Below are 22,473 nucleotides of genomic sequence, written 5' to 3'. Positions count from 1 at the left end.
CAAATACATCCACAGACTTGGCCTCCACCGCATTCTATGGCAGAGCATTCCACATATTCACCACTCTCTTACTTCCATTATAAAAGGTCCACCCTTAATTTTGAGGCTGTACCCTCTAGTTCTGCATACCCCCACCATAGGAAACATCCTTTCCACATCCACTCTATCCAGTCCTTTCAACATTCAGTAGGTATCAATGAGATCCCTCCACATTCTTCTAAATTTCAGTGAGTACAGGCCCAAAGCTGCCAAATGTTCCTCATATGTTAACCCCTTCATTCTTGGAATCATCCTTGTGAACATCCACTGGAGTCTATCCAATGACAACACATCCTTTCTGAGATATGGGGCTCAAAACTCTTTTCAATACTCCAAGTACGGCCTGACTAGCGTCTTATAAAGCCTCAGCATTATCTCCTTGCTTTTATATTTTATTCCCCTTGAAATAAATGCCAACATTACATTTGCCTTCTTTACCATAGAATCCACCTGTAAATTAACTTTCTGGAAGTCTTGCATAAGGATTCCTAAGTCCCTCTGCACCTCTGATGTTTGAACCTTCCCCACATTTAGATAATAGTCCGCACTATTGTTTCTTTTACCAAAATACATTATCGTACATTTCCCAACTCTGTATTCCACCTACCACTTTTTTGCCCATTATTCCAATTTGTCTAAGTCCTGCTGCAATCGCATTGCTTCCTCAGCACTACCTACCTCTCCACCTATCTTCATATCATCTACAAACTTTGCCACAAAGCCATCAATTCCATTATCCAAAAGATCTGACAAACAATGTGAAAAATAGCGGTCACAATACAACCCCTGAGGAACACCACTAGTCACAGGCAGCCAACCAGAAAAGGCCCCCTTGATCCACACTCACTGCCTCCTGCCCGTCAGCCATTCCTCTATCCATGCCAGTATCTTTCCTGCAATGCCACACAATTTTATCTTGTTGAGCAGCCTCATGTATGGCACCTTATCAAATCCCTTATGAAAATCCAAATAAACATCCACTGCCTCTCCTTTGTCCACCCAGCTTCTGTTTGAACTCTAACAGATTTGCAGGCAAGTTTCCCCTTTACAGAAACCATGCTGACTTTGACTTATCTTATTATTAGTCTCCAAGTACCCTGAAATCTCATCTTTAATAATAGACTCTAACACTTTCCTAATCACTGAGGTTAGGCTAACTGGCATATAACTTCCTTTCTTTTAACTTCCTCCCTTCTGAAAGAGTGAAGGGCATCTGCAATCTTCCAGTCCTCCGGGGCCATTCTGGCATCAAATGATTATTGAAAGATCACCAGCAATGAATGCATCCATTCATATATAGTATGAATATAGTATCTATCTATAGTAACCTCTCTCAAGACACTGAGGTGTAGTCCATGTGATCCAAATGACTTAACCACCTCAAGACCTTTTTACTTTATAATAGCAATGGCACTCACACCTGCTCCCTGGCAGTCACGGACCTCTGCCACACTGTCAGTGCCTTCTACAGATGCAAAATACCCATCAAGTTAATCTGCCATTTCTTTATAACTACCTCACCAGCATCATTTTCCAGTGGTCCAATATCAACTCTCACCTCTTTTTTTACTCTTTATAATAACAGAAAAATACTTTTCATATCCTGCTTTATATTATTGGATAGTGTGCCCTCATATTACATCTTTTCCCTTTTGTTGAATTTTAAAAGCTTCCCAATCATCCAACTTTCCACTCAATTTTGCTACATTATATGCCCTTTTCTTGACTTTTATGCAGTCCCTAACTGCCCTTGTCAGCCACATTTGCCTACCCCTGCCATTTGAGAACTACTTCATCTCTGGGACATATTTATTCTGCGCCTTCTGAACTATTTGTAGAAACTTCAGCCACCTCTGCTGCTCTGCTGTCATCCCCGCCAGTATCCTCCTCCAATCCACCTGAGCAAGCTCCTCTCTCATGCCTTTGTAAATCCCTTTATTCCACTGCATTACTGATATATGTGATTTATTCTTCTCCCTCTTAAATTGCAGTATGAACTCAATCATATTATAATCACTGCTTCCAAAGGGTTCCTTTACATGAAGCTCCCTAATAAAATCTGGTTCTTATACAACACTCACCCTAAGATAGCCTTTTTCCAAGTAGGCTCAAGCAGAAGCAACTCTAAAAAGCCATCTTGTAGGCATACAAGAAACTCCCTCTCTTGCAAACCAACACCAACCTGATTTTCGCAATCCCCTTGCATATTGAAGTCCCCCATTACAATTGTATCATTACCCTTTTACATACCTTTTGCACTCTCAACCCCACATCTTGGCTACTATTATGATTCCCATTATGTTTTTTCACCCTTGCAGTTTAACTCCGCCCACAAAGATTCAACCTTCTCTGATCCTATGTCATCTCTTTCTAAAGATGTAATTCCGTCTCTTACCATCAGAGCCACACCATCAACTATGCCATCCAGCCTGTCTTTTCGATACAAATAAGGGCATGTCTTTTAAACAGAGATGTGGAGGTGCTTCTTTAGCCAGAGGGTGATGAATCTGTGGAACCGTCATAGGGCATTTTTAAAGTGGAGGTTGACAGGTCCTAGATTAGTAAGAGTGTCAGGGAGAAAGGCAGGAGAATGGAGTTGAAAAGGAAAATAAATCAGCCATGATCAAATGGCAGAGCAGGCTCAATGAGCTTAATGGCCTATTTCTGCTCCTATGCCTTATGGAAACTGAGCTGGTCAGTCACCAGTGGATGTCAACAGGTAGACCCCTGAAACAGAAGCTACAATGATGGACTGGTTAGTCACTAGAAATTGTGCCATGTTATATTGATCCTCTGGGATGATAATGAACACATGGACGCTCAGTTTATAGCACAAGATAGAGAAAGAAAAAGGTATCACAGCATCAGTTGTCACTTTAAGGTTACTGCAACCACTCAGTATCATCACAGAATAATTATAGTGTTTTGTGATTTTTTTGAAAATTTCTTTAAAATCCTTCCTACAAATCAGAACCCTAAAGAATGCAACCCATAGTGTAATGGAACCTCCACTTGTAACTTAATTCTGACCTCGATCTCTAGGATATTTTATTTAATCAATACCACTGCATACTGTTTTTTGTATCCTTCATCTTTCCTGGATAATTTTGCTTCCAGGAATATTTCATAGCTAATGCCTCCCTTTCATAGAATAGGTCTCCACTGACACTACAACACCATAATCGCATGTGCCTAACAGATCTCCAATTACTTTCACCATACATAATGTTTATACTCAAACACATTAGCCTTCCTTTTTATTAATAAATGTTGCTGAATTTGAGTGATGCTGGCAGTACCAGCATATATTACATAGAACATAGAATAGTACAGCACATTACAGGCCCTTCAGCCCACAATGTTGTGCCGACCCTCAAACCCTGCCTCCCATATAACCCCCCACCTTAAATTCCTCCATTGGCCATGTTTAATTAGCCTTGTGATAATGGTACTGGCATGTGATGCATATGATGCAATGAAGTGAAGGTACTCCATATTGTTGTTGGGTAGGAAGTTACAGAATTTAGACTCAGCAAAGATGAAGAAACAGCAACACTTTTCTAAAGCAGGGTAGTGTAGAAATTCGAGAACATTCAGGTAGTGACATTCTCTTAAGACTGCTGCCTTTCATTTTATTTTTGGTGTTTAAAGGCAGCAGCTTGAGATTGCAGTTGGAAAAGACTGGACATGTAACAACAATGCATTTTCTAAATAGCACACAGTGAACTCTTTGTAGAGGGAGGAAATGACTCAGGAATTCTATGCATGGTGATGCTCCCTTTCCTAATGTTTTATCCATTTTGCTTTTAGTTTACAATATTATATCCTGGTGTCATTTCTCTGCCAAAATATCTTCAAACCGTCCTTACAATACTGGTAAATCCAACTATACCAAGCTCCCACCTTCCCACAATGAGAACATGACCACAAACTCATTACATTATAACACACTCACTTTGTACATATAAGAACCGGGACCAAATTGTGTCCTTTATAACAATGATTCCTGCATTCATGAGCATTTGGCAACAATAGTAATCAGGCGATGACTTTTGAGCCCAGCTTTTTAATCTCTTTCCAGACACTAAAATTTGCTTGTAGGAACTCATTTCTTGTTCTACCCAGTAGCTGATATTGATATGCACTAAGGCCTCTGGCACTCACAATCCTTTTTCAGGTTGCTTCGTGGATGTCTGGCAACAAAGAGGCAACAATCATCAGGGTATGACTGTGTAGTCCTCCATTCTTTCCTGAATAATTTCATCTCCTGACTAATGTATGGCTTTGGTAAAGCCATCGATAAGGTCTCTTAAGGCAAGATGACACAGAGAAATTAAGTCACGCGGGATCAATAAAGACTTGGTAGGTTGGAATCAAAATTGCTTTTGCCACAGTGGAGAGAGGATGCTATTCTGACTAGAGGTACTCTGTCAGAAATTTGATTCTTCTGTACTCCAGCTTTGCAATAGCAAATCTATATTGGGAGACAGTCAAATCCTCTAAGTCATCAGAATAGTATGAAATAGTATAACCATCCCTATAGATCTTTAAACTGTTTCAACCTTTTACAGTCATTGCCTAGTTATTTATGGCACGTATTTGGAGCAACAAAATATCTAGAGAATATCTCAAACAAAAATGACGAATTTTAGCCCAGTTCTTTGATGCCTGAAATGAACTCTGCTCTTAGTTACATACAATGACCTAGAGGGGGAAAAAAATCCAACATCGGGGCCAGACTCCTAATAATCAAAGCTTGACCGAAGATTGACTAAGGTCTTATGAACCAAAATGAGTTTCTGCAATTATATCAGTGCCTTGAAACTGGTGCATCTCCAAGAAAGGCAAACAAAACACAGATAGAATACAAATTAGTTTTTAATCTGTTGTTAATATAACCTCATTACTGAATATTTCTATTACATTCATAGGATTCAACCATTGATAAAGAGCTCAAGCCACAGATTAGTTTCATGATTTACTGTAAGAACGAGCCACAATAACAATGCCTGGATCTTCATTTGGAATTTGGAGTTTCTATCATATACACAGTACATAATCTACTTATGTTCTAAAACATTTTACCACTTACCTTTTCAGTTGTCACAGTGAGAGATGGAACAGTGGATGACAATTCCAAAGATTTTTTGATTTTTTGATGTCTATATTTATCTCTATCCTTCTGTTTCTGTAGGAAATTCATGAATAACCATGAATAAATGATAATACAACATCTTTTTCAAGCAACAAGTAATTTAAACTGAACATCTAAATGTAATACATGAACAAATATGAATCATGTACTTAAAATTTTGCCTCATGTATTCTGTTCCAATGGCAAGTTACAATTTGGCATCACAATTTTGCTAATCTATTTTAGCTCCTTAATATGACACTCCCCACTTCAAATTCAAAAACTTATCATTTTATTTAAACTCTTCCAGGGCCTACTTGTCTTCCCCCAAGTTCACTGAACATTAATCCTCTCTAGTCACCAACCTTTAACACCAAATTTTCAGTTCCTTCAACTCCACCTTCCCAGGCATCATCCTTCTTGTCACCTTGTCATTAACAGCAATGTCATAATCCACCTACATGCAATCTTCTACATTTCTGCACAAAAGGCTGCAAATTTTTCCACGAGACTCTGCCTCCTTTCTCCTTACTTTTAAACGCCCCTTAAAACGCAATTCTTCATATTTAGTCTTGAATTGTTCCTTTAATTTGGAACACTTTACTGCATTCAAGTCATGGCATCAATACTGCCTGCTGTTACGTCAAGACAAATAGACTACTTCAATCTATACTGACAGCAATATAAATAAAACTATATTGGGTAACCAAAACAAAAGAATATCAAAATATTGTTGTATTGAGCAGGGGACAAAATAAACAAATCAATACTTTTAATGAAGATATAATTATGTGTTTATACACAGAACTAAATCAAAAACACAAGAAATAACAAATATTCTATTTTGTTTACAATTATTTTAAAATTTCAAATACAAATAATTAAAGAGAATTATTTTTGCTTTACACATGGAAGAAATATTGGAGAGAAGAGTGACTTTTCATGATTTTTCAGCATGTTCCAAAATGCCCACAAACATTGATGTGGAATCACTGAATTAAAAAAAAACACATCTACCAATTGAAATACAACAAGGTCCAATAAAAGCAATAAAATATCAACTGGCTATTGTAGGTAGTGCTTGTTGAAAAAGAAAGATCAAAACAGCACCTTCAATCTTAAAAATAATAAAATCAAAGTTCAAACCTTGATCTCATCTGGAGCATTTGTTGTTGTTCAAGCACCACATGAGCTTGAGTCCTAACTGCCATCCTTTGCTCCATATCCCTAGACTCCCCTAGCAGACAAAGGAGCACTATATCCATCATGAAGGAACACTTAACCAATCCCATTTGAAAGATAGTACATCTGATTATGCAGTTCTCCCTAGCATAGAATTGATACATAGCTAAACTTTTGTGGCCACATTTCCAGAATAACCTACCACCTTCTCAGAAGTGGAAGTGCTATTAAACTGAACCATGGCACATGCCTCAAAGTGAAAACAGTTCCCCACTCTGCATTTGGAAAAGCAATGCCTAGTTAGGAATAGTCAGCATGTCTTTTTACCAGTCAGTTCAATTGTCAACCACATCTCCTCCACAATCTTCCTCAGCACAAATGCACAAGGCTACATGATTAGTTCTCTGCTCTACTCACTTTATACTGAACACTATTAAGCTCACAGCTCCAATGCCATATATAAATTTGCTGATAGCACCACTGTGGCCAAACCAAGGGTGGTGACAAATCAGTACATCCGAGGGAGATTGAACATCTTGCAGAGTGATGCTTCAACACCTCATGCCAATGTCAGCAAGACCAAGATGATTAATAGCCTCAGGAGGAGGAAACCAGTCCTCATCAGGAAGGGACTAAGGTGGTCAGAGGTGGAGAGGGTCAGCAACTTTAAACTCCTCAGTGTTCTTTTCAAGTCAAGTCACTGTTACTACCATTTCGACCATAACTGCTGGTACAGTACATAGTAAATATGAAACAATGTTTTTCAGGACCATGATGTTACATGACAGTACAAAAAATTAGACTGAACTACATAAAAAAAAATACAGAGAAAGCTACACTAGACTACAGACCTACACAGGACTGCGTAAAGTACACAAAAACAGTGCAGGCATTACAATAAATAATCAACAGGACAATAGGGCAAGGTGTCAGTCCAGACTCTGGGTATTGAGGAGTCTGATAGCTTGGGTGAAGAAACTGTTATATAGTCTGGTCGTGAGAGCCCGAATGCTTTGGAGCCTTTTTCCAGATGGCAAGAAGAAGAAGAGATTGTATGAGGGGTGCGTGGGGTCCTTCATAATACAGTTTCCTTTGCGGATGCAGCGTGTAGTGTAGTGTAGATGTCCGTGATGGTGGGAAGAGAGACCCCGATGATCTCAGCTGACCTCACTATCTGCTGCAGGGTCTTGCGATCAGAGATGATGCAATTTCTGAACCAGGCAGTGATGCAGACAGACAGACAAACTTTATTGATCCCGAGGGAAATTGGGTTTCGTTACAGCTGCACCAACCAAGAATAGTGTAGAAATATAGCAATATAAAACCATAAATAATTAATAATAAGTAAATTATTCCAAGTGGAAATAAGTCCAGGACCAGCCTATTGGCTCAGGGTGTCTGACATTCCGAGGGAGTTGTAAAGTTTGATGGCCACAGGCAGGAATGACTTCCTATGACGCTCAGCGTTGCATCTCGGTGGAATGAGTTTCTGGCTGAATGTACTCCTGTGCTTAACCAGTACATTATGGAGTGGATGGGAGACATTGTCCAAGATGGCATGCAACTTGGACAGCATCCTCTTTTCAGACACCACTGTCAGAGAGTCCAGTTTCATCCCCACAACATCACTGGCCTTACGAATGAGTTTGTTGATTCTGTTGGTGTCTGCTACCCTCAGCCTGCTGCCCCAGCACACAACAGCAAACAGCTGCTCAGGATGCTCTCAATACAACCCCTGTAGAATGTGATAAGGATGGGGGGTGGGAGATGGACTTTCCTCAGCTTTCAGAAAAAATATGGACGCTGCTGGGCTTTCTTTGATATGGAGCTGGTGTTAAGGGACCAGGTGAGATTCTCCGCCAGGTGAACACCAAGAAATTTGGTGCTTTTAACAATCTCTACCAAGGAGTCGTTGATATTCAGTGGGGAGTGGTCACTCAGTGACCTCCTGAAGTCAACAACCATCTCTTTTGTTTTGTTCACATTAAGAGACAGGTTGTTGGCTCTGCACCGGTCCATTAGCCGCTGCACCTCCTCTCTGTAAGCTGACTCGTCGTTCTTGCTGATGAGACCCACCACGGTCGTGTCATCGGCAAACTTGATGATGTGGTTCAAGCTGTGTGTTGCAGCACAGTCGTGCGTCAGCAGAGTGAACAGCAGTGGACTGAGCACACAGCCCTGGGGAGCCCCTGTGCTCAGTGTGATGGTGTTGGAGATGCTGCTTCCGATCCAGACTGACTGAGATCTCCCAGTCAGGAAGTCTAGGATCCAGTTGCAGAGGGAGGTGTTCAGGCCCAGTAGGCTCAGCTTTTCAATCAGGTTCTGAGGGATGATTGTGTTGAATGCTGAACTGAAGTCTATGAACAGCATCCGAATGTATGTGTCTTTTTTGTCCAGGAGGAGGGTGGTAGCAATGGTATCATCTGTTGACCTGCTGAGACAATGCGCAAACTGCAGGGGGTCCAGTGAGAGGGGCAGCAGGGTCTTGATATGCCTCATGACGAGTCTCTCGAAACACTTCATGATGATGGATGTGAGTGCAACGGGATGGTAGTCATTCAGGCAGGACACCAAGGACTTCCTCAGCACGGGGACAATGGTGGTGGCCTTGAAGCATATTGGAACGGTGGCGCTGCTCAGGGAGATGTTGAAGATGTCAGTGAGAACATCTGCTAGCTGGTCTGCACATCCTCTGAGCACTCTACCAGGGATGCTGTGTTGTCCAGCAGCCTTCCGTGGGTTGACCCTGCACAGGGTTCTTCTCACATCGGTCATGGTGAGACAGAGCACCTGGTCATTTGTAGGAGGGGTGGACTTCCTCGCCGCCACGTCATTTTCTGCCTCAAACCGGGCGTAGAAGTTATTCAGTGCATCTGGGAGGGAGGAATCCCCTGCACAGTCAGGTGATGTTGTCCTGTAATTGGTGATGTCCTGGATGTCCTTCCACATGTGCCGCGTGTTGTTGCTGTCCTGGAAGTGGCTGTGGATTAGCTAGGCGTGTGCACGCTTTGCCCCTCTGATGGCTCGGGACAGTTTGGCCCTTGCTGTTGTTAGAGCTGCCTTGTCACCTGCTCTGAAGGCGGAGTTGCGGGACCTCAGCAGCGCACGCACCTCTGCGGTCATCCATGGCTTCTGGTTGGCACGTATAGTGATGGTCTTGGACAGAGTAACATCATCAATGCACTTGCTGATGTAGCTGGTCACTGATGCTGTGTACTCCTCTAAGTTGGTAGAGTCGCCATCGGTTGCAGCCTCCCTGAACATGTGCCAGTCAGTGTGCTCAAAGCAGTCTTGAAGAGCAGAGATGGCTCCAGCTGGCCAGGTTTACACTTGCTTCTGAACTGATCTGGAGCGCCTGATGAGCGGTCTGTATGCTGGGATTAGCATAACAGAGATGTGGTCTGAGTAAACGAGGTGGGGGTGGAGCTCTGCCCGGTACACGTCGGGAACGTTTGTGTAAACCAGGTCTAGCACGGTCTCCCCCCTCGTTGCAAAGTCCACATACTGATGGAATTTGGGGAGCACTGACTTAAGGTTCGCGTAGTTAAAATCACTGGTGACAATAAACAGTCCATCAGGGTGTGCATTCTGCAATTCACTAATAGCCCCGTACAGTTCACAGAGGATCTGTCTTGGGTCTATCATGTAAGTGCCATTATAAAGAAAGCATAGTAACACCTCTACTTTCTTAGAAGTTTGTGTAGATTCAGCATGTCATCTACAACTCTGACAAACTTCTATATATGCATAGTGGAGGGTATAATGACTAGTTGTATCATGGCCTGGTATGGAAACACCAATGCACTTGTACAGAAATGCCAACACGAAGTAGCAGAAATGGCCAGTCCATCATTGGTAAAGCCCTCTCCAGTACTGAGCACATCTACATGAAGCACTGTCACAGGAAAGCAGCATCCATCAAGGACCAGCACTATCCAGACTATATTCTTTTCTCATTGCTGCCTTCAGGAACCTCAGGATCTGCACCAGAGAGGATAACTTCACTTCCCCCTCCACTGAACTGCTTCCACTGAATTGGTCTCATTTTCAAGAACTCTTCAGCTTCATCATTTATTTCTTTTTTATTAAACATATTCTCTCTCTTTTGCATTTGCACTGTTTGTTGGTTTTTGTAGTACGTTGATTGTTGTTGGATGTGGTCATTTTCATGATTCTATTGGGTTTATTTACTATGATTGCCTACAAGAAAACAAATCTCAGGGTTGTATATGGTGACAGATATGTACTTGATAATAAATTTACTTCGAACTTTGAAATTGTGTCTCACAAAATTGAGAGTTGACAAGGGCCAGGCATTAGATATCATCTACATGGACTTTAGCAAAGTCTTTGACCATGTCCTGCTCTGTAGGCTTGACTGAAAGTGTGGAATATGTGGGATCCAGGATGAACAAGACAATTGGACACAAAATTGGCTTGGTGGTAGGAGGCTTTCAGAGGTCTGTGACCAGCAGGAATTGGCGCTGGGTCCACTGTTATTGGTCATCTATAATATCCATTTAGTTGGTATTATTATTAAGTTTACGGAGGATATCAAAACTGATGGCATACCAGGCAGTGAAAAAGGTTGCCAAAGACTACAACAGAACAGTAGGTCAAGAACTGGCAGATGGAATTAAGCTGGAAAGTGTGCAGAAAAGTTGAATAAGGATTGGGGACTTGAGTTATAAGGAGGCTGGTCCAATGCTGAATCCAATTTGTTATTTCATCCTGTATGCCAAGCGACTGAACCTTCTGGACCAGCCTTCATACAGGACTTTATCAAAAACCTTCCTAAAGTGCAAGTAGAAAATATCCAATGACTTTCCTTCATCAATTTTCCTGGTAACCTACTCAAAAAAACTAAGATTGGTTAGACACACCTTATCACACACATAGCCATATCGACTATCCCTAATCAGGCTGTCTATTAAAATACTTACATATATCCTGTTCATTCGAATGCTTTCTAATAACTTATCTCATCAGGCTCATCGGCCTATAACTTCACATTATTCTTAGAGCTTTTCTTGAGCAATGGAACAATGTTAGCTACCTTCCAGTCCTGCTTGCACCTTATTTATGGTTACGGCTATTTTAAATACCTCTGTCAGGGCCCTTGCAATATCTGCACTAGCCTTCCACAAGGTCAGAACGGACACCCTGTCAGACCCTAGGGAATTATCTATCCTAACTTGTCTTAAGTCAGCAAGTTTATGTAATCTGGATATGATACATGACCTCACTGCTGTTTTGCCTCAGTTCTTCAGACTTTGCATTCATCACTTAATTAAAGAAAGATACTAAAGACCCATTTATGATCTCCCCTTCACAAATGAGAAAATCTGAATATGCTGGAAATGCTGGGGGATCTCAGCAGACCAGGAAGCATCTATAGAAAAGAGTACAGTTGACATTTCAGGCCAAGATACTTCAACAGATCTCTCCTTTATGCTTCAGCTCCACACATAGATAACCATGCTGATCTTCAAGTGGATCAATTTTGTCCCTATCTATCCTTAATGTTGAAATCAATTAAAAACACAAAATATGAGGAAGTATACAGATATCAACCCAGACCTCAAAAGTTGCAAACCAATGAAGTACACATTCAAGCAAAGGACATTGTGGACAGGGGTAATTTCTAAAAGCAACTGATCTATTATTGCAGATGCTGTAGGTTTTCAAGCTTCATATAAGCCATTTTGAAGAGAAGTGCAAATAAACTGTATGGAAAAGATGAACAGAAAACGTAATTACAAAATGAAACAAGATCAGAACATGACAATTATTTCCACACTAGTGCTTCTGAGATGTCTCTCTTTTTCCATTATCATGGCTTCCTTCCAATCTTAATCAATATAGTTTTCAATTATGTCCATTCTATTTCCTGCAATTCTAGCAGCAAACACAAAATGCTGGAGGAACTCAGTAAGCCAGGCAGCATCTATGTAAAAAAGTACAGTTGACATTTTGGGTCGAGAACCTTCTGCAGGACTGGAGAAGAAAAGATGAGGAATAGATTTAAAAGGTGGAGGATGGGAAAGAGAAACACAAGGTGATGGGTGAAACCAGGGGGGAGAGGGATGAAGTAAAGAGCTGGGAAGTTGATTGGTGAAAGAGATACAGTCCTGGAGAAGGGTGAGTCTGATAGGACAGGACAGAAGCCAATGGACAAAGGAAAAGGGGTATGGTGCACCAGAGGGTGGTGATGGGCAGGCAAGGAGAAAAGGTGAGAAAGGGAAAAGGGGATGTGGACTGGTGAAGGAGAGGGTGGGGGCGGAGGGGGCCACTACCAGAAGTTTGAAAAATCAATTTTCATGCCATCAGGTTGGAGGCTATGCAGTTGGAATATAAGGTGTTGTTCCACCAACCTGAATGTGGCCTCAGCATGACAGTTAAGGAATGACATACCGGAATGGGAGTTTGAAGTGGAATTAAGTGTTAATGCTCGGTGAAGCGATCTCCCAATCTACATCGGGTCTTTCCAATATATAGGAGGCCACACTGGGAGCACCAGACAGAGTATATGACCCCAACAGACTCACAGGTAAAGTGTTGCCTCTCATTGATGGACTGTTTGGGGCTCTGAAGGAGGTGTAGCGGCAGGTGTAGCACTTGTTCTGCTTGCAAGGGTAAGTGCCAGGAGGTATATCAGTGGGGAGGGATGAATCAGCAAGGGAGTCGCATAGGAACGATCCCTGTAGAAAGCAGCGGGGGGGGGGGGGGGAGGGATGTGCTTGGTGGTGGGATCCTGTTGGAAATGGTAGAAGTTCTGGAGAATTATGTGCTGGATGCAGAGGCCTGGCAATTCTACCCTCGACTTCATTCCTCCTACAGGCAACATCTACACTCAACAGCTTGAAACGATGCCACCACCATACACATTTCCTCCTTGCTTCCCAGCATTATTCAAGATAAGATCTGTCCATGACTCCTTCATGAACTTTTCAATCTTCAGCAAAGCCATCTCCCCTGCAACTGCTGAAAGGCAGCATTTAAGGTAAGAGTAAGAGCTTCCAGATGTTTTACATTTTAAGTTCAAGTTTATTGTCATTCTACTGTACACTTGCATAGAACCAAATGAAACACTGTTCTTTCGGACCAAGGTGCACAACACAGTACATATAACTCACACACAACATGTAAAGTGATATTAACCATAATTCACCATTGATCTCTAAGGCCTCTTACACTGCTGCAATGTCCAGTGCAAGTACAAACAAAACATCTCCCCTTCTGACTAGGCACTTCACATACATCAAGATGCAGTAAATTAATTTTCAAAGGATGAGGTTTCCTAGTATTTGCCGGAACTAATGACAAGTTATCAATCTGCCGTGTTCACTTCACTCTCTCCACAAATGTGGTCTCTCCACTTTTTCCCCTTCTTTTTCCTAAAAGTGCAGTACTTTGTATTTGACAGTTTCAGACTGCATCCCCACCCTATCCTTTGTTGTACTATTCACACACCTTTCTATCTTAATAATTCTCCAACTGCCAGCAGCACCACCACCTTTTGCAACATTGAACTCTTTTTATCTCCACCCGATCAGAGACATTCTGTGATCTGCCTACCCGCATCCTCTTCACCACTTGAAACACACTGGATTTCTAACTTCAAGATTTGATGAAGGATCAATGACCTGAAAAATTAATTGTTTATATCTCCACAGAAGCTGCCTAACCTGCTTAGTTTATCCATTTTCATTATTCATTTCTGTTTAAAGAATCTATTTCACTGCCAGAATTATATACCTATCAGATGATCACATTTGCTTTCAGTAATATTGTGCAAATAGTCAAGTCTACATCCTCAATAGATCACTGTATTGACATCAAAATATACTGAACCATTTGATATGCTAGAAAATTTACATTCTCTCTTGATCAACAGCAATGGATTCATTGCATAACTGGAGTCAATATTGCTTCAATGTACCTTGGTTAATAATGAAGTTTGTATAAAACAAAATATGTAGCAATAGAATTTTGTAAAGTTGGGGAGCATTGGTTTGAAGAGTCAAATCCTCAAAAGCAAAAGCTTTGTTGTAAGAAATCCTGCAAAAAGTTTTTAAAAAAATTAACACTCAATGCTCACAGCAAATTTTCGCTCTCTCCTCCTACTTAAAACAAATATGTATGACACTTCTTTTTGGATTAAGGGTCTCGCCCTTATAATTCAGTCACTTCATGTACAAGTATTTTTAACTCGATAATTACAGGCTTGGCTGATTACTGCTGATTAAACAATAGGGTCTATAAAATTCAGTACCACATGACATAAAGATGCAGCAAAATAAAACGATGACCATTTTTGTGTGGTTCAAAAATTTCACTGTGCACCCCCTCAAATAATTGCTATGTGCACTTAATTAAATTCCAGATCAAGAGTTTATTCAACAACATTCCCTTTATCATGTTCCTTTTTGATTAATGGTAAATTAGACTAAACTACCCTAGGAGGAGCAACTATTGTCGTCATTCCACTGAGCAGTGCCAGTTTGCAATTTCGCTAAGGTAGTCTTTCTTCCTCCCCATCACAAAGCTACTCAGCCCATTGACTAATCATTATCAACTGGCCAAATTGAGAAACCCCAATTAACCTAGGTCCATTCCAATCCAACCCTGAAAGAGCTCCTAATTTCAGAATTTCTAAAATAGAAGGGGCTGCACAGTATTGCTTCAGGTACTGAAGGTGCCTCATGATTAACATAGCTCATAGACCAGAGGACAGGAATAGGCCCCCTGGCTTACAATGTTGTGCTGAACTAATTAAATTAGTAATCGAATATTCAACGAAACTAATCCTTTCTGCCTACACAACGTCTATATCCTTCCATTTCCTGCACATTTATGTGCCTGTCTAAAAGCCTCCTGAACATCTCAATCATATTTGTCTCCACCACCAAAGTTCAAAGTAAAGTTTATTTTAAAAGTACGATACTAAAATTCTGGCGGCCCAATCAGCGGCAGGAACAGTTCACAGTGGTCACTGGCAGGTCAGCCACACTTACTTAAAAGGAGACCTTTGCAGGCATTTGGGTTCATTCCGAATGCCCAATCAGCAGTAGCAGGTCACTGCAACAAGGTTTCTTACAGGTTGGCAACATTTGTTTAAAACTACAGAAGGAACAAGCGGGGCAACCACTATTGGGAATAGGCCAGTGGTGAGAGGAGTATCACATTTTGTCTCAAAGGAGGCTTCGGCTTGAAAGAGGCATTGGCTCTGGCTAAGCTTTTGTTAAGGTTCCTTTCTTTCCCTCCTAGTATAGTAAATGGCTGTTGTGTGTTCTTCATGTTGAAGTCCTGGGAGACCTAGAGTTTTCCACGGAACGACATCTGCAGTAAGTGCATCCAACTGCAGCTCCTTGAAGACCGTGTTAGGGATCTGGAGAAGCAGTTAGATGACCGTTGTAGTGGGGAGATAATCGAACAGAGTTACACTGAAGTAGTCACCCCTAAGTTGCAGAGGCGAGTAGCTGGATGACTGTCAGGAGAAATGAAAGTGTGAATAGGCAGTTAGTGCAGAGCACCCCTGTGACCATTCCACTCAATAATAAGTACACCGGTGTCCCCCACTTTACAAAAGTTCGCTTTATGCCACTTCACTTTTACGAAAGACCTACCTTAGTACCTGTTTTCACTAACCAAAATAAATCCGAAGAGGATTTTCGCTCTTACGAGAAAAGGCGCCTGCTTTAAACTTGTGTTTACCCCAAGACTATCATGACCATGAAGCCTTGCGCAGGAAGGTGTGCGCACATGCGTGCATGCGCCAATTTCTTTTTCTACAAATCAGTTTTGGCTAAATCTTCCCAATTCTAGTAAGTGAAACTACACTGTAAATACATTATTTCTACTTTATATAGGCAGTGTATTTATCATATCATTCCTGCTTTTACTATATGTTAGTGTTATTTTAGGTTTTGTGTGCTATTTGGTGTGATTTGGTTGGTTATTTTTTTGGGTCTGGGAACGCTCAAAAAATTTTCCCATATAAATTAATGGTAACTGCTTCTTCACTTTACGCCATTATGAAAGGTTTCAAAAGAACACTCTACTTTCGGATAGCGGGGGAAACCTGTACTACTTTGGATACTGTTGTGGGGGATAACCTCCCAGGGGAACGCCACAGAGACTGGGATTCTGGCACTGAGCACAGGTCTGTGGTGCAGAAGGGAAAGAGGGAGAAGAGGGGAGCAGTAGTGATAAGAGACTCAATAGTCGGGAACAGACAGGAGATTCTGTGGACATGAACAGGACACCCAAATGGTATGTTGCCTCCTTGGTGCCATAGTCAGGGACGTCTTGGATCGTGTCCACAGCATTTTGGAGAGGGAGGGAGAGCAGCCAGATGTCTTGGTACATATTGGTAGATAAAAAGCTGAGAAGCAGGACCTCCAGGGTAGTAATTTCTGGATTGCTGCCTGTGCCACACACCAGTGAGGGCAGAAACAAATTAATGCATGGCTGAGAAACTGGTGCAGGGGGCAGGTTTTCAGGTTCTTGGATCGTTGGGATCTCTTCTGGGGGAGTTGTGAGCTGTTCAAAAGTGACAGGTTGCATCTGAACCTGAGGAGAACCAATCGGAGGCAGTGATCACAATATGATTGAGTTCGACTTAAAATTTGATACAGAGAAAGTAAAGTCTGATGTAACAGTATTCCAGTGGCGCAAAGGAAATTACAGTGGTATGAGAAAGGAACCAGCCAAAATAAATCGGAAGGAGACGCTGGCACGGATGACAGGAAAGCAGCAATGGATTGAATTTCTGGGGAAAAAAGAGGAAGGTACAGGAAAGATGTACTTCAAAAACAAAGAAATACTCAAATGACAAAATAGTACAACCAATGCAGACAAGGGAAGTCAAAGGTAATGTTAAAGCAAAAGAGAGGGCATGCAACAAAGCAAAAATTAGCAGGAAGATAGAGTGTTGGGAAGCTTTTAAAAACCTACAGAGAGAAACTAAAGGAATCATTAGGAGGAAAAAGAACTAAAATATGAAAGCAAGCTAGCAAACAATATCAAATGGATAGTAAAAGCTTCATCTTTCTTTCTTTTTAAATCTTTTTATTAATTTTTAAGCAAAAATAAATGAAACATGAATACAGAGAGTTTGAGAGTACGTAGTTAATAGTTTAAATAGACATTCAAATAGATGATAATCAATAGATAATAACCCAAACTCATGGTAATTGCGAACAAAAGTAAAAAAAAACACCCAAAAAAAGAGGAAAAAAACTAACCAACATGGGCCATTGCATTATGTCAAATATATACAGTAGTGCCAATAACTCCGAACCTCCATCCAAATAATTAAGGATAATAAAAGTGAGGTTTAGGAAAAGACAATTTAACTCATATGAAAAAGTTGAATAAATGGTCTCCAAGTTTCTTCAAATTTAACTGAAGGATCAAAGACAACACTTCTAATTTTTTCTAAGCTCAAACAAGAGATAGTTTGAGAAAACCACTGAAATATAGCTGGAGGATTAATTTCTTTCCAATTCAATAAAATAGATCTTCTAGCCATTAATGTAACAAATGCAATCATCCGTCAAGATGAGGGGGATAAACGACTATTATCCGCCATTGGTAAACCGAAAGTTGCAGTAATAGGATGCGGTTGCAAATTGATATTCAGAACTGTTGAAATAATACTGAAAATATCTTTCCAGTAATTTTGCAAACAAGGGCAAGACCAAAACATATGGGTCAATGAAGCAACATCAGAATGACATCTGTCACAGGTTGGATTAACACAAGAATAAAATTGAGCAAGTTTATCCTTAGACATATGAGCTCTATATACAACCTTAAATTGTATTAGGGCATGTTTAGCACAAACAGAAGAATTGACTAATTGTAAAATTTTCTCCCACTGCTCAGTGGGTATAAGAAAATGAAGTTCTTTTTCCCATTCCTTCTTAATTTTTTCTGATACTTCTGGCTGTATTTTCATGATCATATTATAAATGACAACTACTAAACCCTTCTGACAAGGATTCAGAGCTAAAATGTTTTCCGTAATGTCCGATGGACATAGTTTCGGAAAAGACTGTAACTCATTATTCAAAAAATTTCTAACTTGCAAATATCTTTTAAAAAAATGAGTTTTAGGTAAATTATATTTATTAGATAGCTGTTCAAAGGACATAAAGCTATCATCTAAAAATAGATCACGAAAACATGTTATACCTTTTGTTTTCCATAAAACAAAGGCTCGATCCATAAAAGAGGGCCGAAAAAGAAAGTTACATATTATAGGGCTTGATAAGATGAACTTGTTCAAGCCAAAAAATGTACGAAATTGAAACCAAATTCGCAATGTATGTTATAGGATTAGTTATTTGTTTATTCAATTTAGATAAAGAAAAAGGAAGTGAAAATCCTAAAATTGAAAACAATGAAAAGTCTTGTACAGATTTACAATCCAAATTTACCCATTGTGGGCAAGCTGCTATAGTCGATTCGTGTCCAAAATATTAAATATCGTATATTAACTGCCCAATAGTAAAATCTCAGGTTTGGCAAAGCCAAACCACCCTCCTTCTTAGGCTTCTGTAAATATTTTTTGCTTAGTCTAGGATTTTTATTCTGCCACAGATAGGAAAATATTTTGGAGTCAATAATATCAAAAAAAGATTTATAGGAATAAAAATTGATAATGCTTGAAATAAATATAAGAATTTGGGTAATACCATCATCTTAATAGCATTAATTCAACCAACCAATGACAAAGTTAATGGAGACCACCTGGTAACAAGTTGCTTAATTTGGTCAATTAAAGGTAAGAAATTAACTTTAAATAAATCTTTGTTTTTTGGTAATTTTAATAACCAAATAAGTAAAATAATCTGTGACAACTTTAAATGGTAAATGTTTATAAATTGGAACTTGCATATTTAATGGAAATAATTCGCTCTTATTAAAATTCAATTTGTAACCAGAAAAGTTACTAAACTGAGCAAGCAAGGACGAAATAGCAGGAATAGATCTCTCAGGGTCGGATATGTATAGTAACAAATCATCAGCATATAATGATAACTTATACGTCCCTTCCCCACGAGTAATACCCAAAATATTAGGTGATTCACGAATGGCTATAGCTAAAGGTTCCAAAACAATGTCAACTAGTAAAGGACTTAAAGGACAGCCTTGCCTTGTACCACGGAATAACTGAAAAAAAGATCTTTGATTATTGGTAAAGACCGAAGCCAAGGATTTATAGTATATTAATTTAATATCCATGATCCAAATTTCAAACTAAAATTAAAATGCTGCAATGTATTAAATATGGCCATTCAACTCTATCAAATGCTTTTTCAGCATCTAAGGAAATGACACATTCTGGTATTTTGGGCGAAGGAGTATAAATAATATTAATTAATTTTCTAATGTTAAAAGATGAGTAGCGGTTTTTAATAAATCCAGTCTGATCTTCAGAAATAATTCGAGGCAATATATTTTCTAATCTAGTGCCCAAAATTTTACTAAAAATCTTAAAATCCATATTCAGCAAGGATATAGGCCGATAGGATGCACATTCAGTGGGGTCTTTATCTTTTTTAAGAATTAAAGAAATAGAGGCTTCATATAAAGATTGTGGCAATTTACCTATAGTTAACGCATCTTTAAAAATTTTACAAAGCCAAGGAGAAAGTATAGAGGAAAAGGATTTTAAAAAATTCTACAGTATAACCATCCGGACCAGGAGCTTTACCGGAATTCACTGAAAAAGTAGCCTTTTTTATTTCAGTTTCCATAATAGGTGCATCTAGGAATACACTATCCTCTGTTGTTAATTTTGGGATATTCAATTTTCTTAAAAATTCATCTATTATAGAAGAATCCTCAACAAATTCTGATTGATATAAAGAATTATAAAAATCTTGAAAGGCTTTATTTATCTCTTTATGGTCGATCGTCAGAGTGCCATCTTGTTTACGAATCCTAGTAATTTGTCGTTTAACCGAAGCAGTTTTCAATTGATTAGCCAATAATTTGCCAGACTTATCTCCACGTACATAGAACTGGGTTCTAGATTTAATTAACTGATTTTCAATCGAAGAGGATAATAACAAACTATGCTCCATTTGAAGTTCCACTCCTTCTTTATAAAGTTCTTTGCTGGGGGTCACTGAATAAATCTTATCAATTGCTTTGATTTTATCAACCAATGTTAATATTTTAGAATTAGCGCATTTCCTAACTCCAGCAGAGTATGAAATAATCTGTCCACGAATAAATGCTTTAAAAGTGTCCCATAAAATTCCACTAGAGATCCCTGCTGTAGAATTTGTTGTTTAATAAAATTAAGAAAGTCTAAGTCCTGCAATAAAATAGTTGAACCTCCAAGATTTAGCATTAGTAGATGAGTCCACTGTCTTAATAGATAGCTTCAAAGGTGCATGGTCAGAAATGGTAATGGAGTCATATTTACAATTGATAACATCTGTAAGTAAATGCTGATCAATAAAAAGTAATCAATTCTTGAATAATTATGATAAACATGAAAAAAGTATGAAAACTCTTTGTCATTGGGGTGTAAAAAACGCCAAATTTCAGAAATTCCAGAATCAATCATAAAGGAATTAATAAGAAAGGCCGATTTATTCGGAAGAGCTTGGGTGGGCTTAGATCTATCCATCGAAGGGTTTAAACAACAGTTAAAATCCCCACCCATCATCAGCATGTACTGATTCAAGTTAGGAAAGGATGTAAATAGACACTTAAAAAATTCAGGACAATCAGTGTTTGAAGCATAAACATTAACTATAACAACTTTTTGATTAAAAAGTAGACCAGTAATAAGCAAAAATCTACCTTGTGGGTCTGAAATTGTTTCATAATGTATAAAGGAGGTTGAAGAATCTATAAAAATGGAAACGCCTCTTACTTTGGCTTGGGAATTAGAGTGATACTGTTGTCCTTTCCAAAACCTAAAAAAGCGTTGACTATCCACCTTCCTCACATGAGTCTCTTGTACAAAGATAATCTTAGCATTCATTCTATGGAATACTTTGAATATTTTTTTCCGTTTGATCGGATGATTTAAACCATTAGTATTCCAAGAAACAAAATTAATAATCTTATCCATATTGTCAATATTTATTACAATTAACAAAAAAAAATGAACTCGTGAATCCGGAAGAGGGAAGTAAGTTCAAGGAGGAACCGGAAGTCATGACACTGCAACCATTTTTGTAGTTTCGAATCAGCCCATGCAGTAAAACTAAGCGTGAAGCAAGCAAAAAGAAAAAAGAAAAATCCCCCTCCCTCCACCCTCAAAACCCCAGGAAAAAAGCCAAAAAGAGGCAAGCAAGCTATCTAATACTAAATTTACCCCCACGTCTCAAGACGGCAACTCAAACAAAAAAAGTTAAATAAAAGATACAAACCACCCATATTATAAGAAAGGGTTAGTATAACAAAAATTAAAGTATAAAATTAGTATTATATATATAAAACAAAAGGATTTAAAAAAAATTAAAATGATAAAACCCATAAATGGATAATATTGTATTAGTGTTTTAAAAGAAAGTCCTTAAACTTATTCAGACACATCAAAACGGATGTGACGTTCCAAGCACTAAGGTCTTTCGGGAAGAAACAACATTTTATTTATTTTTTTAAAAAATCTTAATATTTAAACGTTAAAAATATAAAAAAGTGTATATGAACTTAAAAGAAAACCCTTATAAATTACTTTCAAAACTAACAGATTAATAATATAAAAAGAACAAACTCAGAATAAACCAAAAACGGGCTTTTACCGTGTATAAGAAATATGTGTAAGCCATCACGTAAAAAAAATCATTTTATAAAAGATCCAAATCTATAAACTAATTATTACATTAGTCAACCCGTAGAAACAATAAAGTGTTATTCTTCAAGGAATCTTTGAGCATCCGCTGGAGATTTGAACAGCCGATAAGTTCCATCATTGAGAGTAACTCTCAAATGTGCTGGAAATAACAGCGCTTGCTTGTAGCCTTTCTGATGAATTTCCGACATAACCGATTTAAAAGCCATTCTTGCCCTTAAAACTTCGGGACTATAGTCTTCCAGAATAAGGAATTTAAAATCTTGAAAGCTGATCATACCCTTCTTCC

At 39.1% G+C, this 22,473-nt stretch overlaps 1 protein-coding gene across 8 annotated transcripts in view; it reads right to left on the bottom strand.

Moving 5' to 3' along the window:
- Nucleotides 1-22,473, bottom strand: part of mllt10 (MLLT10 histone lysine methyltransferase DOT1L cofactor) — a 281,282-nt gene that overhangs the window by 171,399 nt on the left and 87,410 nt on the right. For all 8 annotated transcript variants that reach the window (XM_073054633.1, XM_073054638.1, XM_073054634.1 and 5 more), the window contains one exon: nt 5,132-5,227. In XM_073054633.1, the coding sequence (XP_072910734.1) occupies nt 5,132-5,227 (96 nt within the window). The remainder of the gene's footprint in view (nt 1-5,131; nt 5,228-22,473) is intronic.

This window comes from Hemitrygon akajei, chromosome 8 (genome assembly GCF_048418815.1).
Source record: "Hemitrygon akajei chromosome 8, sHemAka1.3, whole genome shotgun sequence".
NCBI lineage: Eukaryota > Metazoa > Chordata > Chondrichthyes > Myliobatiformes > Dasyatidae > Hemitrygon > Hemitrygon akajei.
The sequence above is the reverse complement of the archived record's forward strand: the minus strand, read 5'-3'. Positions and strand labels throughout refer to the sequence as shown.